General features: G+C 35.4%; 1 protein-coding gene across 1 annotated transcript in view; it reads left to right on the plus strand.

The window, feature by feature from the left end:
* The window catches only part of CPA6 (carboxypeptidase A6), a 274,096-nt gene that overhangs the window by 115,894 nt on the left and 135,343 nt on the right, over window positions 1-22,859 (plus strand). Inside the window, exon 2 of the mRNA XM_049781830.1 lies at window positions 6,819-6,894. Coding sequence (XP_049637787.1) covers window positions 6,819-6,894 — 76 coding nt within the window. The remainder of the gene's footprint in view (window positions 1-6,818; window positions 6,895-22,859) is intronic.

Genomic DNA, 22,859 nt, shown 5'->3' on the forward strand with positions numbered 1-22,859 from the left:
GCTATGTTGACTAGTATTGTATTGATTAGGAGTGAAGAGAGAGAACAGTCTTGTTTTGGTCCAGATTTTAGAGGAAAGTCCATTTTTCTCCATTGAGTATAATATTTGCATGGGCTTGTGGTAAATGGCCTTGACTATATTGAGAAAAGTTTCTTCAATTTCCATGTTGAGAGTTTCTCATCATGAATGGGTATTGGATCTTGTCAAATACTTCCTCTGCATCTATTATAGGATGATATAGTTTTTATATTTCCTTTTTGTTGATATGGTGTGTTATGTTTATTGACTTGTGTCTGATAAACCATCCTGGGATGTGCTATATGACCTTCTTGATGAGATGAATCTTATTTGCTAGGATTTTCTTGAGGATCATTGCATTTGTGTTCATCAGGGATATTGGTCTTTAGTTCTCTTTTTTGTGCCATCTCTGACTACTTTTGGTATCAAAGTGATACCAAAAAATTATTTGAGAGAGTTTCTCTTTCTTACATTTTCTGGAAGAACCTGTAAAGGATTGGCAAAAAGGTCCTCTTGAAAAGTTGGAAAGAATCTGTTAGTGAATCCATCTGGACCTGGAATTTTGTTTTGGGGAAGATTTTTATTGCCATTTATCCTTTTCTCAATAGCGATAGGTCTGTGAAGAAAGGTCAGATTATCTTGGTTCAACCTTGGGAGGTTATAGGAGTCCGAGAATTATCCATTTTGTCCAGGTATCTTGTTTTGTGACATAGAGTTTCTCAAAGTAATCTCTGATTACCCCTTACATTACTGTAGTATCTATAATAATCTTTCCCTTTTCAGTTCTAATTTGGTTTAGTTAAGTCTCCCTCTTTTTTTTTTGTGATACTTGCTAGTCTTTTATCAATCTTGTTTATTTTTTTAAATTACCAACTCTTGCTTTCATTGATTTTTCAAATTATGTTTTGAATTTCCAATTCATTAATTCCTGCTCTAAGCTTTATTTTTTCCATCTGCCTTTTTTTTTTCATTTTGCTGATCAATTTTCATATTATAAGCTATGCCATCATGGTATTTGTGTAGACCCCTTCTTCCTTACTGATGAATGCTTAAAAAGTTAAGTATTTGCCTCTTAGTACCGCATTTGCTGTGTCCCACAATTCTCATAATTCATGTCTTGATTCTCGTTTGTTTTCAGGAATCTTATTTCCTCTTTGATTTTTGTCTCTGATGCACTGGTTGTTTAGTAGTAAGCTGTTTTATTTCCAGATGTTAAAGTTTTTCCTTTGTGTCTCTTTGTAATTCACTTCTAATTTTAGTGCATGGTGATCTGAGAAGGTATATCATACAATTTTTATTCTCTTGATTTTTTAGAGGTATGTTTTATGAACCAGAATGTGGTCTATTCTGTAAGATGACCGTGTACATTCGAGAATAATGTGTATCTAGTTGTCTGGGGATAGAGCACCCTCTATATCTACTTAGTCATTCTGTTCCATTTCTCCCTTCAGATCCTTTGAAACAGGCTAAACATGTTCTGATATTCTGAAAGGATATTTCAGCCTGGTTGACCTATCCAGAGGTTACAATGTGGTGTTGAAGTCTCCTGCTACTAATTTGTTGCTATTGATGTCTTCCTTCAAATTTTTCAGCAATTGTTTTAAGTATTTTTCTGGGTGTTTATATGTTTAGGAGTATATTTCTTTCTGTTGTACATATCCGTTGATTATTAAGAAATGACCACCTCTGCCCCTTATAATTTTTTTAAATCAAAAGTCTGTGTCAAAAAAAAAAAAAAGTCTGTGTCATTAGATATTAGTACATCCACCCCAGCCTTTTTAAGTGAGTTTTTTGCTTGAATGATTGTTTCACAACCCTTGACTTTGAGTCTACATTTGTTCTACTACAGATGTGTTTCTTGTAGGCAGAAAAGCATTGCATTCAGCTTTTTGATCCATTGTGCCACTTTGTGCCTCTTAACTGGTACATTTATTCCATTAATATTGAGAGAGTAATTATCACAGGATTAAGTGTTATCTATCTATAGGAGTTTGGTGTGTTTGTTGTTTTTTCTTGTCTTAAAGTAGACCTTTCAATTCATCTTTTAAGGTTGGTTTTGAGTCTGTAAAGTTTCTGAGGTTTTGTTTATCAATGAAGCTGTTGTGTCATTCCTTCAAACTTGAATTTAAGTCTAACTGGGTGAAGTACTCTTGGTGAAGCATTCATTTCATTGAGTTTTGTTAATATATCCCACCACTGCCTTCAGGAGTTGAGGCCTTGTTACTCATGACAAATCTGCTGTGGATCATAAAGATGCACCTTTGTATGTAATTTTCTTTTTTATTCTGTTATGTTTAGTATTCTACCTCAAGCTGTGGTATTCATCATTGTGACTTTTATGACTTTTGGAGTACTTTTCTTTGAATCTCTTTTAACTGGTACTCTTTGGTCATGAAGCATTTGATTGCATGCACTCTTTAGCTCTGGGATTTTCTCTGCAATTATGTCCTTGACGATGCTTCATTGGGATTTTCTTCCTGGGCTCTGGGACTCCAATGATCCTTATGTTGTTGTTGTTGGTTTTTTTTTTTTTTTTTGAGTTTATCAAAGACATGTATTTTCATCTGTTCATATCTTTGAGTATATTTTCCATTGTCTGATCATTTGTTTTAAGTTCTTTTCCAGCCACTTCTGTTGTATGGAGATGTTATGCCTCTCATCTTCTAGCTCAATAATTCTGTCTTCAGCTGCTGTTACTTTGTTAGAGAGGCTTTCTTGTGAGTTTTTCATTTTTGCTACCAAGGTTTTCAGTCCTGTTGTTTAAATTTGAAGTTTTCTCATTTCTACTTTTATATTCTCTTGACTTTTATTTGTGGTTTATTCAGTTCTTTCCTTGGTTTCCTTGCATTTTCTAAATATATTTTTATTTAAGTAACATGATCATAGTTGGGTTACAGTCACAAACAGAACACTCCCCTTCACCAGTGTAACATTCCCTCCTCCCCACTTCCCATCCCCTGCCTATATTCGAGACAGGAATTCTACTAGTTATTTATTTTTAAGTTCAGTAAATTTTATTTCTTTTTCCGTTAAAGGATAAGAGAAAAAATATATATAGTAAAGGTGTGATAGTGGCAATCACCGATTTTTGCATATGTCCAGAAAAATGTGGAAAATGGAAAAAAATCCTTGACCTGATTACAAAAAGGCCTCACCCCAGAAGTTGATTGGCATAAGACCAACTCTTGGTTCCAGGTATACCAGTCTGTCCAACCCAATTCCTTGCATTTTTTTTTGAGTATTTTCCAGATTTCCTCTCTAAAGTCTTTATTGAAGAGGCTATATTGGTAGTTGGCACTCGGGTCAGCAAAGCTACCATCATTATTCTCTAAGCATGGTGGTGTTCTGTGTTGTTTAACCATTGTGTCCTTTGCAGCATGATGTTTTCTAAGTGTTATACTGGGTTTCATTAACTAGAGGATAAACATGCTGCTGCAGAGTGATCTGGTGAGGAGAATCTTACCATGCCTCATGTCATCCCTTCTGCTGGTTCCTTTCAGGGCTGTAGACTGGGTTTAGTTTACCTGCCTCCTCTGGGGAACTGGGGAACTCACCATACTACTGTCATCCTCTGGTTATCTTCAGGGCTGTCACTTGCCATCTCCAGGGGTCAGTGATTTTTTTTTTATCAAAGGTACAAAGGCTTGTTTGAATAGTTGTACCTAAAAATGTTATTAATAAGTCATAGGCCTTTTTATTCATAGATCCAAAGAATCTATAGATTCAAAACAGGATCCCTTTAAATAATAAAGCTAAATTGATTGGAAGTGAGTATACAGTCATAAAGAAACATTGACTGCAAACCTACAGGTCACACTGACATACTGATGAGTGCTCTCTATGTTAACCTTGCCTAGCCCTGGAAACTGCTGTTCATCTAAATAGTTAAACATGGAGCACTATGAAAATTATTCCATGCATGCAGTTTGAGATTAGGAAAACACGTTATTTGTTATATTATAGAAGTTTTGTTTTATGCTTCATATTTGTGATATTTTTTTTTTCTTTTTTTTTTTTATTTTGATCATAATGGTTTACATAGTGTTGACAATAATATTTTAGGTACATATTTACATAAAATCAGGGGGGATTCCCATCACCAAATTGTCCTCCCTACACCTCCATTTCTGTCCTACCTCCCATTTCCTCTTCCCTCATCCCAGGTCGGCTTGAATATGTGGTCCCCTCTTTATCTAACCCACAACTTAGTAGTCTTGCACCTGTTTGGTCTTGATGCCTCCCTTAGTTCCCCCTCTAACTGGAGGCAGGACTAGCTAGTTCAAGTTGCGTGGTTTTGTTTGAAAAAGAGAAAAGTAATAAACTGGGGTAAGGATCTAATACCCCGAAACTGGGCGGAATCCTTCTAGAGGCTCTCATCATCGATTTGAGAGATGGAGAAAAAGAAGGTGAAACACTCCACCAGTACCAAAAGAAGTGTCAAATATCTAGTGAGGGCTTGAGCTGTATCGATAAGCACCACAAAAAAAAAAACAGGCAAACAAACAAACAACAAAAAGCAAAACAAGCAAAAACAAACAAAAAAAACACACCATGGTCTTGAAATGAGAAACATGGCATAGCACATAACGAAAGAAAAGAAAGGAAGAGAAAATATAAGTATGGTTGGGGACAGTTTCAATAATCACTCCCAAACAGAGAAATCGACCAAAATAGATAGGTGAATAAAAATAATAACAACAATAATAAATGGAGGTAAAAAATATATAGATAATAACCAAGGTTTTGTGCTTTTTGTATTTTTATTTTTTCCCTCCTGCCCTGGCACAGTAAATATTGGGGTCATTCGAAAAGGAATTCACTTGGCCTAAGAGATATGGGGTTTCTCCGTCCTTGGAGCATACTGTCATGGGATCAACACTAGACTTTGCTCAGGAGCCTTTACTCTCCCGGTGGTGGTTTTTTTTTTTTTTTTTTTTTTGGTGTGTGGAAGACTTCTGTTCTGTGTTTAGAGGTCTCAGTATCTGCACACCTCCTGAGGTGGGACTTATGATGAAGTCAGTCTTTGTGGTTCTAGAGGTTCTGTTACCTCCGTATCATTTTAAACCATCTTCTGTGGTTGGTGATCTTGGTCTTTGCCCTGATCCTAGGGTGGCACCTAGGATAGCATCTTTCTTTGTGCTTCCAAAAGCCCTGTTCCGTTACAATTTTCTCTGCCGGACCTTTGGGACTGGGGATCCTGGTTATTGTGCAGGTCATAGTTCAAACCCTAAACTAGGGCTTTTTTTTTTTTTGGTCCCAAGATGTATACCGTCTGGTCGTAATATGCTAATAAATTATAATTTTTTAATTTTAAATAAGACCAGAGAGATAGTACAAAGGTTAAAGTACTTGCATTGTATGCAGCAGATTATGTTTCAATCTCCAGCATATGGTCCCTTGGGCACTTCCAGGAATAATCCTCAGGATAATTACTCCTAAGGAGTAAGCCCTGAACATTGCCAAGTGTGACACAGCCACTCACCACTAGAAAATATAATAATAAATAACAGAAATCAATTTTATCTGTAGTTATTATATAATATAATATAGGGTTATAAAAAGTATTTATTCTATTATGCTTTAGATTTTCCTCATATTTTCTCCAGAACCATTAATATTTTAAAATGATCTATTTTTTTTACAAACTATATGAAACAATGCTAGTTATGATATACTGGGCAGTGCTCCCAATCTATCTTCATCATAAAATAATTACAATACAATATATCCATCTATAATGCAGTATATCTATCTCCAATACACTATAATCTTATCCTTACATAATACACCCATCTGCTACCCAATGGGACAAGTTTGAAGGCACAAAGAATTCCCAGAAAGTCTACTTAGTCAACTCAGAATATTTACAATAAAATAAACATCTTAAATGTTCTAATTTATTTCTGTATTTTCACTGTAGTAAAAATTTAATGGTGAAAATTTTGGTTTTAAAATATTACCACTTTAGGAGCTGGAGCAGTGGCACAAGCAGTAAGCTGTTTGCTATATGGTCTCCCCAAGCCAGGAGCAATTTCTGAGCGCATAGCCAGGAGTCACCAGATGTGGCCCCCAAACCAATATATATATACATATATATAACCACTTTTAAAATTGTGTATCTATCAGTGTCTCCTGGAATTCCCGCCCCTGGGGGTTCACAAGTTAATTGGAAAACTCCACACTAGAGAGACAAGATAGGCTTCTTTCACTGTGTTTGGGGGGAAAACATAAACCAGAAATGTTTCTAGGTATATGTATCTTTTTTGTACTTTTTATATTTTGTCACTGAAGATTATTCTTTTTAGCAGTATATTTTAAGACACCTTTTGTTTTCTAACTTTAATTATTAGGAATTGTTCTGCTTTCTTTCTGCATTCAGGTAAGTTCCTGTCTGGATTACTATCACTCTTACTTTTGGCCTTTTTCTGATTAACTGTGAATTTGTAATCTTCCAAAGCTGAAGAAAAATTAATTCAGTGTAAAATGAGAAGAAAATGACCAATACAATCTGTAATAAAATGCATTAAAAATACCTGCTCTCAGGGCCGGTGAGGTGGCGCTAGAGGTAAGGTGTCTGCCTTGCAAGCGCTAGCCAAGGAAGGACAGTGGTTCGATCCCCTGGCGTCCCATATGATCCCCCCAAGACAGGGGCAATTTCTGAGCGCTTAGCCAGGAGTAACCCCAGACACTATTTTTCTTCTTAAATTCAGAAATTGTATTTTTCCAAGTGGTAACAGTTAGAGATGGTTAGATCTTTATTTCTGAAAGTTTAATATCATCATCTTTCTTTTTTTTCATAGTGATAAGGTGATAAGACTTATTCCGAACACAGAAGAGGAAGTATATGCACTGAAGAAAATATACCAACAACTTAAGGTAAGAAAATAACTGCTAATCAGGGAAGTGTGCTTAAAATGTGCATACAGGGCATTGACTAGCTAGCATTAATAATTTTAATTAATTAGCTAATGGAGGGAAATGCTTAGGAATAACTTGAAATGACTTTTAAAAGAATTAATCCAAAAATTATTATATATTTGAGCTATTATCTATTTATTGGTTCATTGATTTCTCATTTCCCTTAGTAGAGTGTAATCATAAGAAAACTTGATATTTTATGTTGAGTGTTCTGTGCTCAGTGACTATTTGGAATACACTTGAAGTTCAGTGAATGTTTTTTTCTTATTTCTTTGTTTTTGACAAATCAGTGCATTTGTTTGTAATCTTCCAGAGCATCACTTTCCCTTCTTGAAGTCTTCTTGCTGATCACCTACACTTTCAATCTAATTAAAACTTCAAGCAGAAATGACTTGAGTAAAATAAAAGAAATTTAAACTAATTATTTTGCTATGTATCAGTGGGCCTGATAGAAGAATTTTGTTAGAAAAGGTTAGGGGACACTGATTATGCAATCTGCAATCTTTGATGAATTTTATGGATTTTAGAATTAGTTTCTCATCTCCACATACCTCAAATAATCGAGTGATATATTTAACTTAAACATTTTTGATGAGAAGAGTGCATAAACTGTTTGTCATACCTACCAATAACAGAAGCAAATGTAAAAATATGTGGTGGGTTAAATTAATTTTAATGATTACAGAAGCAGATTAATTAAGTATTAATCTGGGCCTCAGAAGATAATTTAAAGGGCCGAGCAAAGCTTTCTATGTGGGAGACCCCAGGTTCAATTCATCATACCACATGATCATGCACAGAAGGCCAGAGCAATCCTAAAGAACAGAGTAAGGAGTAGCCCCAGTGACACTAGGTGTAGTCCTAAAACAAAAATATAAAAATATAGTAAAAATTCCTCCATCTCTCCCTTCTCCTCTTCCTCTCTCCTTCCCTCCCTTTCTTCCTTCCTCCCTACCTGTCCTTCCCTTCTTCCATCTCTTACTCCTTTCTTTTCTCCACTCCCTCTTCTCTTTCTACCGTTCTTCCTTCCTTCCTTCCTTCCTTCCTTCCTTCCTTCCTTCCTTCCTTCCTTCCTTCCTTCCTTCCTTCCTTCCTTCCTTCCTCCTCTTTCTCTCTTTAAGTTTGGGTCACACCCAGTAGTGCTTAGGGTAAACATCTGACTCTGCTCAGGAATTACATCTGGTCTGGCATTGCTTGGGAGACCATAAAAGTCCTGGTGAAAATACTCTAAAGCAGGTCTTGAAAATCATATTGTTGATGGCATATTTGTTTGTTTGTTTGTTTGTTTTTGTCCACACTTAGTGGTACTCGGAGCTTACTCCTATTTCTGCAATCAAGGATCACTTCAGGTGGTATTTAGGAGACCATATGCAGTGCCAGATATGGAACCCAGGTCAATAGTGTGCAAATGCCATAACCAATGTGCTAGCACTCAAACTCCAGGAAATTATGATTTGTTTAAAAGTTTTTTTTCTAGTTTGTGAAAATGTCACATTATATTTACAAAGATATAAAGAGGAAATTGCATAACTATACATGTTATAATCACTTATTATTACCAACGGCAATAAAGTTGCCCCACTTAGAACAGTGAGGTAGTTATGAAATCTCCTAGAGCATTATAGATGATCTGAAAGATGTTTAATGGAAAGAAAACAGCAGACAACACTTTTACATTATTGTGCTCCTTTTGTATGAACTTTTAGAAAAGGAAGGAGGCATTCCTGCAAGCAGCTTTGATTATCTTTGAAGAAATATAGTAAACTGGAAAAAGTAAGGATGTAGAGGAGCCTATAGGAGCCTTTCATGAAAAGAATTAGTGCTATATGACCCATACTGTCTCTCTGGATTATTCTAAGGAGGCACAGGTGGGGCCATGATGTGAAACTAGAGAGGCACCAGTAGGATGGAACACAGGAAGAACACAAGATCAGAAGACTGAAAAACGCTCACTAAACTGTTGAGAAACACTGACCTAGAAAACAACTGAGAAAGTCAAAGAAATGGACAGGTGAGGAAGAGGGAGACAGGGGAAAAGAATCATGGGAATTCGAAACAGAACACTGACAGTGCACTTACATTTCCTCTCCCAAACATCTAATCTAGCCCCCTTAGGTCCATATATATAGACCATAGTTCCAAGTACTTTCTATAATATGTCTCATTTCAATATTGTGAATGGCTCCATTATTATTGCTATTTTACAGTTGAAGATAATGGGCAATACCAAGAGAGTTTAAACAACTTGTACTGGTTCACTGTGCCAAATTAAAACAAGGGTCTAAACCACCAGTCTGTGAAGTGGTGCAGATCCTCAAGTGTAAAAGATGTGGAAAGTTTGACTCTAGAATCTTTCAAAGCTTTCCTCTCATCTCTTATCTGTGTATTGAGTTATATACTGAAATCAGTGGAGGAAAGTAAAGCCAAGTGTGTAGGTGGTTAAGACTTAAGATGTAATCACAGTTCTTGAATTGAGAATCACCAAGACCACCCCCAAGTTTAATGATTGGCAGGAAAGCCCTCACAATTCAACCTACTCACAACATTTCTACTCGCAGCAGTGATCATTGTGGTAAAAATATCTAAATCCTAAGAAGAAAATAAAATTAAGTGGAGTCCAGGAGAAACCAGGCACAGGTTTCCAAGAATCAATTCTCTGAGGAGTCACAAAAAATGTTCCCAATTTCCCCAGCCACAAGTTGTGATAATACATACAGAATATTGTCTATAGGGAAAGCTCATTACAGACATGTCCAGGTTTTTAACTGGGGCCTAAAACAACCAAATTCCCAGACTCCCTGTAGGAAAGCAGGTGTTCTGTGTAAACTGTGTTGTGTGCACATACAGCTCAAGCACAATAAGCCACTCTTTTCATGGTGGTGGAACCTTCCCAAAATTTAAATTCCCAGATACCAGCAGAGATCCAATCTTGCTAGCAGTTCTTTCTGAGAATAGCAATGCCATGCCTCTATGTTAACCCTTTCCTGTACATCTCATTGTTTCCTTTTGCTAAAGAGCTGGTTTTACTGAACTAAAATGTAAGCATTAAACATACATAAATTTCTATCAAAAAGTATCATCACCTTAACTCAATGTCATTTTAAATTCAAATGGCTTCATCAAATGAACCTCTTCCACTCCTGAATGCAGCCATTCTTGTTCGGTTTGCAGCACTCTGCAGAGATGAAAAAAATTTGTCATCTTATTTCCTATGGAGCTGATGGGATAGTATTGGGGCCAATGTTAACTACTCCTTTGAAACCCTGGAGACTGTCTCTGGAGGGAAAGAAGTTGCCAGAAGTCTTTAGTTGACTTTTTTCTTTTTTTTTTCTGTGTGATAGACAAAGCTGCAAGATGGCTCAAAGATTTTTGTACAACTGATTCCCCACACTCCCATGATCACCACGTACATGTCATGTACTTAATCCCTCCTCTGGCAGAAGGCAGGGTTTGTGACTATGATTATGTTAATCTCCTGACATTAAGTGACAAAAAGCCAATTACCCTTTTAAATCAAAGAGATTTTTTCCCCCAAGCTGTTCACAGGGAAGTCAGAGAAGTGTCCCTGTTGGCCTTAAAAAATCAAAATTGTCAAGGAATGCTACTGACCTCCTAGAAATGAAAACCATCTCTAGCTGATAGACAACAGGAAATGAAGGAATCCATTTTCCACCACAAGGGACTGAATTGTGCAACTACTACATGATTTTGGAAGAAGATACTGAGGTGCTGAGATAATCACCTTGAAGGAATGTAAGAAGATCCTGAAACCCTGAGGAAATGAACTGACTCCTTGATTCTTGCCCAGTGAGATCCTGAGAAAAAATATATAGCCAGGGTATTTGAGCTCCTGACGCATAACCATAAAATGACAGATGAGGTGTTTTAAACTACTTTGTGGAATTTCTCTGCAATATTAGAAATCTAATGCACAAAGTAAGGTAACACTTTATAGCTTGACCTTTTCTAGTTCTTAATTTAGCTGGATGTATCTGAATGCTTCAAGTCAATTGTTCTGATTTCATTGGATGTAACCTCTTTGGAAAAATAAAAACTGATTGGACTACAAATGTAGGCTAAAAAGTCATAACATCTTAGCTGAGATATGAACAAATGAAAAATGCATGTGTAACGTTGAAAGGAATCTGAGAAGGTACAGTTAAAGCATAGACAATTAGATAGAGAATTGCTGTTGCAATGTTGGCTACTTTCCTAATTAAATTTTATGGTTTTGCTGAAGAATTAAAACAAGGAAGTTAAACAGAAAACATACCCCCAGAGAACTGGATGGAGAAGGCACCAACCAATTAAGTTGTTAATTAAAAGCATAGCCCTGATTTAAACAAAGGTATGATGAAAGGGGGCAGTTTTCATGTATGTAAAATTAGAGTCTGAACTTCATGTTCTGCCTACATTTCTTCACAAAATCTTTATTATTCTCTGGAAAATTAGAATGGAATTTATATAAGATCTCAAAGTTCTTATATAGAATCAACACATCTTTGTTAAAAGAAAATGTAATGTTGCTCTGTTCTCAGAGTTCTCAACAGGGAGATATAAATCTTAAAAAACTGTTCTATATCCAAATTTCCCCCCAAATGACAGGGACTTTGGGATATTTATTGGCTTTCCAGGTATCATTGAATGGCATATCAAAAATCAACACTTCCATGGAAAAATACTACATTTTCTCTAAGGAAGGCTTCATTCCTACTCCATTTATTGTAATACAGTATGTGAGAATTGCTGCTGGGATACCAGGTGCAATTCTTTTTTCAAAACTTAACTGTTTGGGCTATAAGTGTGTTCTCTTTTTTAATACTCCTAAATGTATTGCTAGATCATAACCTGGACAAATAGGAACTTCTGGATACCTGCGGCCCCTGGAGCTTATAAGACCAAAAATCCAACTGGATGGTTTAGCTGATTGGGAAATTTGGAGGGAATGCTGGGTAATAGCATCAATACTGTGAAAGTTATTTCTGCCAGTTTCATTATAAAGTATTACAAGAAATCTTCATCGTGATTATGGTTAATAGATTGTCTTCAAAAGCCATGCCTGTATGTATATATATGCACCTTCTCCTACTTAGTCCAGCAAACACTAATCTAGAAAGCTCCTGAAAAGGATGTTTCACATAAAAGTAAATCCATATCTGGTTACTTAATTTTAGACAGATTATTGCAAGTTAGACCTTACCTAATGAGAACACTTTAAAAATAGAAGAACCAGGGACAGGAGCGATAGCATAGAGGTAGGGCATTTGTCTTATATGCAACTGACCCAGGACAGACTGGGTTTGATTCCCAGCATCCCATATGGTCCCCTGAGCCTTCCAGGAGCAATTTCTGAGCACAAAACTGGGAGTAAACCCTGAGCGCCGCCAGGTGTGGCCCAAAAACAAAAACAAAATAAAAAGAATGAAAAAGAAGAACTAAGAAATAATTCAATAAACTCAGATGGGCTCTGCTAGCAAGAACTCCAAGTCTAATCCCTGATGCTATATATTTTTTCATGTACTGCCAGGAACAAATCCTGAGCACAGAGATAGTCCTCTGAGCACCTTATGAAGAGACCAAAAACAAATACACAAATAGACCATTTATTCCAACTGGTTACAAAAGAGAAAATCCTTTGTGCTCCAGTGAACCTGAAGTAAATTAAACATCTATGCAGAAAACTGCAACCTAAAAAGAAATTATAGAAAGCCTCTAGTTGCTGAGTTTTGTCTCCAAGTGAAGAGAAAGAAAACTATAGCCTCAGTCTCACAACCATTACAAATAATGAATTTTCCCAGCAGGCAATGAAGATAGAAGAGAATCTGAATTCCCAGTTGAGACCAGTCAGAATTCACATTCTGGCTAATGCTCCTCTGATTAAAATGAAATTACTCCTTACCTACAGAAATAGTAAAATTTAACCATTAAAGTTGTGGCAATTTAGCGATCAAAATCTAAGTCAGAGAGAGAGAGAGAGAGAAAGACGCAGAATGGTCTCACTCATCTACGGGTTTTAAGAAAAATGAAAGACAGCCTTGCAATAATAACTTTCAGACACGAAAGAGGAAAGAGCTGGAAGTTCCAGCTCACCTCATGAAGCTCACCACAAACAGGGATGAATTTAGTTAGAGAAATAACTACGTTTTGAACTATCCTAATAATGAGAATGTATGAGGGAAATAGAAAGCCTGTCTAGAGTACAGGCGGGGGTTGGGTGGGGAGGAGGGAGATTTGAGACATTGGTGATGGGAATGTTGCACTGGTGATGGGTGGTGTTCTTTACATGACTGAAACCCAAACACAATCATGTATGTAATAAATTTGTTTAAATAAAAAAATTTTAAAAAATCTAATATCATTGTCATAATTAGTCAGTGATTTAAGTCACTAACTTGAGATATACAGAAATATTGTGAATGACATTGAAAGTTAAAAAATGAGAATGAGACCAAAACTTTGGTTTATATTACAGTTAGGGCAGGAAATTACATTTCCATTTTAAGTTAAGGACTTTGTAAAGTAATGAAGTAACATTACTTTTGCTTTCTCTGGCATGATTCCTGAAAGAGGGGAAAAAAGACTTACAATGCAGGCAGATGTCCAACTGCAGTTATTGATTAAATTTCAGCATAAATTTCAGACATAGCATGCAGTTTTCTACCTGTGTAGCTACTGTCAGTTAGTAAACTCAATAATAAAAAACACTTAGAAACAATACAATCATGTGAAGGAAAACATTTGAAATATTCTTTCAAAATTAGAAAAACATTCCATGGGATCTAGTTATCATCACTATTATTATTATTTCCCCAGTGATAGTTTACTGCCTTTACACTAGCAGGTAGACTTTATGATTATAGAATAATACCTTAGCTGTTTTTTTTTATTTTTCCTACTTGTGTTGATGTATCATGATTTACGATATTGTTCATGATAGTTTAATACATACATCATTCAAATATCACATTCACTGCCCCTTCCTTCCTCCAAAATCCTAGGGACTACAGAGACCCCCTTCTACTAATACTTCCCTGCCTATGAAGCTCAGTTGTATAGACAAGATCTCCAGTTCTTTTTCATTACCTTTGGCCATTTAATGATTCCTTACTGTTTCTTTTTATTCCACATATGAGAGATTATTTTATATATGTCCCTCTTCTTTTTGACTAACTTCACTCAGCCTGATACCCTCTATTTTTGTCCACATAACAACCAATTGTGTGGTTCCATCTATTCTTTCAGTAGAGTAGTAATTCTATTCTGTATACATTCCACAGTTTCTTATTCAGTCATCTGATCTTGGGCACTTGTATTGTTTCTAGATCTTAACTATTGTGATTAATACTATAGTGAACATAAGGACACAAATGTCTTTTCAAATAGTTTTGGACCCTTTTGAGGTTAGATGCTAAAGTAGAGTTTTTATTTTTTATTTATTTTTTCTTTTTTGGACTTTAATTTTTTTCTTATTGTTTTTATTAAATATTTTTTATTTAAACACCATGATTACATACATAATAGTAGTTGGGTTTTAGCCATAACAAGAAAACCTCCCTTCACCCTGCAATCTTTCCATCACCAATGCCTCCATCTCTTCCCTCCCCCCAACCCCACTTGTATTCAAGACAGGCTTTATACATCCCTCACTCACTGTAAAGTGGAATTTTTCTGTCCTTTGGAAGTTCAATTCTTTATTTTTTTTTTTGAGAAATATTCAAGAGAATGAAGCAGTCAACATTCCCACCAATGCTGGACAAAGGATTTTTGTTTGTTTGTTTGTTTGTTTGTTTTACATATCCATGCCAGCACTGATATTTTTTGTTCTTTTGTCTCTCTCTCTGTGTGTGTATGTGTGGTGTTCCATTATGACTAGTGAGATAATGTCTAATTATTTGTTTGGATTTGCACCTTGAATAATAACAAAATATTTTGCATATAACTATTATCTATTTGTATATCTTCCTTTTTGTGTGTTTTTATTACTGCATTTTAACATTGGTTTATAAAGTTGTTCATAATACATTTATTTCTGGAATTTACTATTCCAACACCAATCTCATCACCAGTGTAACATTCCCTCCACCATTCTTCTCAGTTTCTCATCCCCCCCAAAGCTTGCCCCCTTGCAAGAACAAACTAATTTGTTTTATATTGCTTATCAAAATTAAATAAATTGTTGATATCTCAAAAATACATCAGTAAAAGAAAATTTGTGAAAATTTTATATCTCACCCTAGTAAGCCATTGTAAGTTTCATAAAGTGTTTGTTCAATGTTCATTGAACATTCTGAATCTGTTCAACACTTTTTTCATAGGCTTTTTTTTTTTGCTAAGTTTTATAAGTGCTGTATATGTCTCAGATATTCACCCTTTGTCAGATGAATGATTGGTAAATATTTTCCCCAGAGTTGCTTTTTATTCTAGTCATTGTATGTTTTGCAGTCCAGAAGCTTTTTAATTTGATGTAGTTCCATTTACTTATTTTAGCGTCTCTATTTGCTTGGCCAATGGCAATCACTCATGGCCATATTAAATGCGAGGAATGATTATGCCATGTTTTCCTGAGTCTGAGTCTAATTGGTGTGTAAAGGACTGGAATTGATATGCTTAGTTCATCTGAAATGGTTTATGTGTGAGGTGTGAGAAAGGAGTATAAGTTTATTTTTACAAATAGCTGACCAGTTTTCTCACTCTCATTGCTTAAGACTCTTAATTCTATTTATTCTTCTCCACACTCCTAGATTCTTTCTTGATGATTTGTTGATTATATATCTTAGTATCAATTTCTGGGATAACAATTCCATTCCATTGATCTGAGAGTATGTGGTTCTAGTATCACAACACCTTGATTACTATAGCTTTATTATAGTATAATATAAAGTCAGGGGAAAGAAAAGCTATACTTTTTGTAGGATCATTTTGGCTATTCTGGGAGATTTAGAACTCCATATAATTTTAGACAGAATTTGTTCTATATCTCTAAAAAATTTAATCCATGGACAAGAGATGTTTTTCCATTTCCTGTGTCTTCTATTTTTCTTAGTAACATTATTTTTTTTGTTTTTTGTTTTTTGTTTCTTTTTTTGGTCCACACTCGGTGATGCTCAGGGGTTACTCCTGGCTATGCGTTCAGAAATTGCTCCTGGCTTGGGGGGACCATATGGGACACTGGATGATCCGCAGTCTGTCCTAGGTTAGCACGTGTAAGACAAACGCCCTACCACTTGCGCCACCACTTTGACCCCACTTAGTAACATTCTTATAGTATTTTTAAGTGATAGTTGGAGAATTTAGAAATATCTAGTACTCTTTGGATCCTTCTCAGATTTGTTCTCAATGGTGCAGGTGAATTATCTTTTTGCATAATTGTGCCTGGCATAATACAAAGCTTAGGTATGAAGCTCTCATTTAGAAATTCTGAAGCACTTGGCTATGGCTTTTTTGTCAATATATGTACAAATCCCTAGGTGATTCCATATGTATCCAGGGAAATAAAAGACATGTTTGGAGTATAGCTCTAAAACTCTTTTGCAAGACATATTAACAAGGACTAGAGAGTAGTAAGGTGCTCACTTTGATTTCAGCTGATCTCAGTTCAAATTTGAAGAGGCTGGAGCAATAGCGTATCAGTAGGGCATTTGCTTTACACGCGGCCAACCTGGATGGACTCCAGTTTGATTCCCAGCATCACATATGCTCCCCCGAGCCTGCCAGGAGAGACTTCTGAGCACAGAGCCAGGAGTAACCCCCAAGAGCTGCCGGGTGTGACCCCACAAAATAAACCAAAAAATCAGTTTAAATTCACTACATACCTTATAGTCCCCAAATATTCCCAGGGGTCACTACAAGTATAGGCCCTAATAACCATAACTCTAAGTATAAATATAACCAAAATTTTAATTGTAAAAACAAAGTCACGGAGCCAGACTGGTAGCACAGTGGGAGGGCACTTACCTTGCACATGGCTGACCCAGGACAGATGCGGGTTCAATCCCAAGAATCTTATACAGTCCCCAGAGCCAGGAGCAATCTCTGAGCACAGAGCTAGGAGTAACCCCTGAGTGCCACTGGGTGTGACCAAAAAAGAAAAAAGTCACACCAATAACCTCTTGAGTATCTTGTATCTTTCAGTCCTTCCTCTTGTATCTAAGACTCTTTTTTAATATATATATTTTATTTAAACACCTTGATTACATACATGATTGTGTTTGGGTTTCAGTCATGTAAAGAATACCACCCATCACCAGTGCAACATTCCCATCATCAATGTCCCAAATCTCCCTCCTCCCAACCCCAACCCCACCTGTACTCTAGACTGGCTTTCTACTTCCCTCATTCCTGATAAATCAGCAAAGGATTTCAATTACGTTCATGGGTCCAAAAGTGACATCAAAACGTAAACTATATTCCTAATAAGACATTTTCCAATTACTAAGAAGCCCTCTCTGCCTTTAAAATAAGAATTTTAGGGCTGGAATATTGAATAGCATTTAAGGTGCTTACCCACATAGGGCTGACCCCAGTTTGATGCTAGCACCTTATATGGTAACCCCCCATTCCTAAGCCTACCAGGTATGACCCCCACCGTGAGCTCGGTCTCAGGAGTAAGCCCTGAGCACCTTTAAATGTTGCCCCAACACCTACCCACAAAGAAATCTTTGATCATCAAGCAATGTGTTTTAAAAGTGGAAATTATAGGAAAATTCACATTGTACACAGTGCCAATTGTACCTAAAATTCATGTTATTTTTCTAGGTGGAAATCCTAAGAACAAATACAAAGGGAAACCTTTAAAGAATAAGGGAAATGTGAAACTTGCAGGATGGTAGAGGAGAAAATCGTGCTGGGCAGTGTTCCTAGAATAAGGGCATGACTGCACAGAAATTTCTTTTTAGAAACGTTCAAGAGTCATTTTCTTTCTCATCAGCTCTCTATTCATTGTTTGTAATTCAAATATTCACTAAGTTTCAGGTCTGTAAGAAATGAATTCTCAATGGAATTGGAGTTGGGGGAAAATGATATTGTAAGCAAAAAAGAAAAGATTCTGGGACATAACTATTTATAGAATGCAACCATAGCCATAGAAGTCACAAAGAATCTGATCTATTAGTTTAGCCTTCAATAATAGTATCAGCAAGGCAAAGAGCCTTCTATGCAACAGAAAAAGCTAAGAGAAGATTGTCAGTGTGACTTTGTTGGAATAATTAAATTTTTATTTATTTATTGTTTTTGGTTTTGGGATCATACCAGATGGTTCTCTAAGGATAGTCTTGGAGTGATACCTGGTAGTACTTGGGGGACCGGGTGGAGAGGATTTGAACTAAGATAGCTGCATGCAACCTGAGCACTTTACTACTGGTACTATCTTTCTACTACTTATCTATCTCTTATGCCAAAGAATTTTAAGGTTATACTCAGTAATGTGACTATTCCCCTGAGTACCTATGGAATTAACTAATGATTTTAATATATACATAGTATATATTATAGAGTAAATATAATTTTAGTATGTAATATATGTTTCTAAAACATATACATAATGTATTTTTTCAATATATATTTATATGTCAATATGTATGTCTATATATTGACAAATAAGACTTACCCAAGTGCTTTAGAATGTCTGAGTGAGGTCCTCATCCCCAGCTTCATATATTGCACCAGACACAATTATAGATCGGGGAATTCACCTGTATCAGTGAAGATGAGTCTGGAAATGATCATTAGCACATTTGAACTTTCTAAATTCCCCATTGAGTACTTCAAAAAAGTATTAGAATGTTACTAAAAGAAATAGAAGTCACAGGGAAATGGAAGCACTTCTCCTGTCCATGGATCAAAAGGATTAAGATGATGACCCCTAGAAATATACTTCCTATGTTCACTGTCAGAGTTTGCTTTTTACTGCTTTGTGTCAGCAAAATGTCTGTCTTCACTTCCTATTTTGTAAAGAGAAATCAAATGTCCCCATGTTTTTGATAAATTTTTGAAACCATACACATTATATATATATTTTTTCCTACAGCTATTCACATGTTGTATCTCCCTTATTAGACTGAGAGTTTCCTGAGAGCAAACTGTTTATTATTCTACCATTCTTCTTGTGTAGGATCAATATCAGATTCATCTTTTTTTCCTTGGGGCATGGTAGCAGTAGTAGGCATTCAACAAATCTAGAATGAGCAGGCAAGTATAATATATTTACTTATCTATAATTATAAATGCAAAAATCTCTAATGAAGAACAGATGTGCATATGAATAAATTTTAAACAAAACCCGAAAAATAGGTAGAAATAAAAATAATTGAAAGACAATTAGTTCGGGAACAGTGTAAAGTTGAAAAATTATATCTTTAAAACTAAGGAACTTCTATTAGAAAAGTAGAATTTTATTTCTGTCTGAACTTGATAAGTTTATTCTAAGAATCTTGAGGTTTGTATCTTTCTGTTAGAATCTCACATAACTAAGATTTTTGCCTTCTGGTGGTGACTAACTCAATGAACATAATGATGCTAATTACCAGAAACATTTTAATCTGAAAATGGGAATTTAAGCATGAATTTGTTGTTTTATATAATCAAAAATGTCTGCATATCTCTGTAAGCCCCTGATATACTTGATTACCTACCTTCTTATAACTTCATTACTTTCTTATAATCTAAAAACAGCTATGAGGGATGCATGTGTGGCAATTCCTTGTGCCCTAAAAATGTTAAGCTGCTTGTGCATATTTATCAACCACAACCACAAAGACTTTGCTTGATTAAAGAAGCTTCCCATTTGCTGCCATTTTGTTCTTCTAACTGTATAAATGTATAGTGATTAAAATTTCCACGGTCCCACAAATATAATTCTTAGATGTTTTCTTGAAAATTGCATTTGCTTTAAGGCTATCTGATTATGAGTGTTCTTTATTTTCCCATAATTCAGTCAAATTTTGAAGTGGACTGTGATCTGGGCGAAGAGGTAGAATTATAATTTTCCTAAGGAAAATGAAGGTACAGAGAGCAAAAGATATAATCTAATGGAGATTTTCTGCTGTCCTATTGCAAGGATTAGTGATCTTTGACTTTTTTGCATTTAATCTCTTTCTTTGGTTCCCTTAGATAATGTGGAAGTCATGATAGACAACAAATGTCTCTGCCTTAAGCGACCAAGTTGAATGTTTTGCTGATTGAGTAATGAATCAGCAAAAGCCAAAGACTTGCTACTTATGCTCTTAGGCAAGGAGTAAATGAAGGGTTCGATATATAATAAATAAACAGTGAGTAAGGAGATATATTCCTCTTCCATGGTTCAATAGTTCCATCCCTCTCTGCCTTAGAACTCCACCCACCATATCCAGAGCTTGGCTTAGAATAGAGAGTGTATTCAGTACAAGTAGTAGTCAGCAGTAAATAAGATCAGTTAAGATCCAGTTGTAAGACAGAAACCACACAAAAATTCAAATAAAGAAGTTTTAAAATAAGTTAGGACTTACTACTATCTGGTAACTAACTACTAAAGGAGTAAAAGTAGAATTATGAATTCATAATGCAAAATCTAACCCAATAGGTAAGGAACATTACATGAGAAAGGTTAAAAGGCCTAATAAAGCATTTCCCTTGACCCTAAGTCTGGGATTTGGGCCTCCCTGAAGTCAGTGGCCCACTAAGCAGAGGGGAAGTCCTCTTGAGTGGAAATGGCAGGACACTGAGCTAAAAGGAACTGCTTCCTAGGGTGTCAGAAAACCTTAACTTGGACTCTCATGTGTCACTAAAATCAATGCCACAGAAAAGAAGAAAGTATGATGGAACCAGAAAAGCAAGTTACATTCTCTACTGGCTCTTGTAGTTATCCAAAGTATCTTGTAGTATTTAAAGTATCTAAAGTGTCTTATAGTATTTCAAGTTCTCTCCTAACAAAGTCTAAAATTGATTGTTAAGGGAAATAGGGTTTCCCTTCTTTACAAGTTCCAGTTTAAACATCAAAATGCAGAACCAGGCCCTGGACAGATAGCACAGAGAGGAGGATGCAAGCCTTACACGTGGCTGATCCAAGTTCAGTTATCTGCATCCCATAAGTTTCCCACAAACCCCACCAAGAATGATCCCTGAGAATACCCTGATGTACATCCCTGATATACATCCTGAACACCACTATGTATGGGGAAAAAAAGGGCAGAACCGAAGGGCAGAAACAAAAGAAGTGGATTTGGAGTTGAGAGTCTAAATATTAATAACTAATTTAGCACTTTTACTATCCCTAGAGCTATAAGTTAAAAAGTTAAATTTAGTTTTTTTTTTTCTCAGAATAGTACCATTTGAAGAACAATATAGGTGAATTGGAGGAAAAAAATCCCTTTATGTACTTAAAAAGGAGAGAAGAGATTTGGCAGTTACTAAATGTGTTTAATAACAAGTACAATATGCCAAATGTTCTTAAATACCAAATATGTACTGTATATAGTCTTGAAATTTAAACAGAAATTTGAGTTATTATCCCAAATATTTGAATAAATATGTTTTCCATTTTTATCATGTTACATTTTATGGAATATTTTTCCAAAGTAAGAAATCCCTTTGAACATAATTTACAGAGAAATTTTTACCTGAAATCTTTATCAGATTTTAAAAGTATTTTGCTGATATCATGTGATAAGTAGCTAAGACCAAGAAATGTCACTGAGAAATGTGAATAGTCAAAGCATCTGGAGGAACTGGAGCTTGCCATAGACAAACACTGCTTGCATCATAATTTTGCTCAAAATGAATATGGGCCAGGGAAGCTAATAATGTCTCCTATACTTACCTCCAGCAATCTGTATTGTGTTTTTTCATCTTTCTTCTCTATTAACATCACATCTAAATCTGTTTTATTTTGAAATATTTAAGTAATTTTTAGGAAACAAAATATATTTGTAATGTCAAAAAGTAACTATGAGGGAGGTATAAGGAAAAGGTGATATATAGTGGAAATTAACGTGATATTTTATTTTAACAGCTCTTCGGTTAGTTCTGTATTATCATTTAACACATATATTTGAAAGCTATTTGGGAAAGCATTTTCCAATTATATATAAAACACAATGTTGATTTCAGAATAATAAAATTTGTTAGGGTTACACCATTTCTTTCAAGAGTATAAGAACTCTTATTAGTCAAAAGATCATTGATCAATATTGTCCAGTTTAATTGATACAAGCTAAATACCAAGTTTCACATATCCTAGGAAATTCCCTGGCATAAGTTATTCCCTAATAAATCACTCAAATAAAAATAAATAACATCTTTATCATATAACCATAAAGATTACATAACAATTTAATGTAATGGAATTACACCTCAAATGGGGAGATGAGCATAAAGCCTAATTCTCAAATCAGTAAAATTTAACCTCTTTTTCCTCATTCAACCTTTGATTTCTCATCTCTAAAGATGTCAGTGGAGCTGGAAGATGATACAAACATCTATAGAAAAAATGCTTGATTTGAAATGCTTATGATTAGAATTCTGGCTAACTAATAACTGAAGGTTCAGAAACAGGGAAATTAAAGTAATCTTAAGCACAAATGCAGAGTAATGCTTGAAAAGTTAGACTGTACGCCACACAAAATGAAAAAGCAAACATTCTGGTAAAAAGTGAGCTTATCGTGAACAAACAGTGAAGAGATACGCATTTATAGAGTCTGCGCCTATTTGAAAGGAAGAACACTGGGCTTTCAGAGATTTTCCTATTATATGGAAGACATTTTATTACACAAAATTCTGTCTTCTCTTTTTCTGGGTATCAGATTTCTAACCTTATATTTACTCTTTTACAGTTAATATAATTAAACATGGTCCTACAACTGAACCTAGCCAATGAACACTCATAAACATTGTGTAGACCATTTCTGAACCAATATTTTATTGAAAAATAAAAAGAGGAAAATAAATTTTGT

The sequence above is a fragment of the Suncus etruscus genome, chromosome 10 (assembly GCF_024139225.1).
Source record: "Suncus etruscus isolate mSunEtr1 chromosome 10, mSunEtr1.pri.cur, whole genome shotgun sequence".
Classification (NCBI taxonomy): Eukaryota; Metazoa; Chordata; class Mammalia; order Eulipotyphla; family Soricidae; genus Suncus; species Suncus etruscus.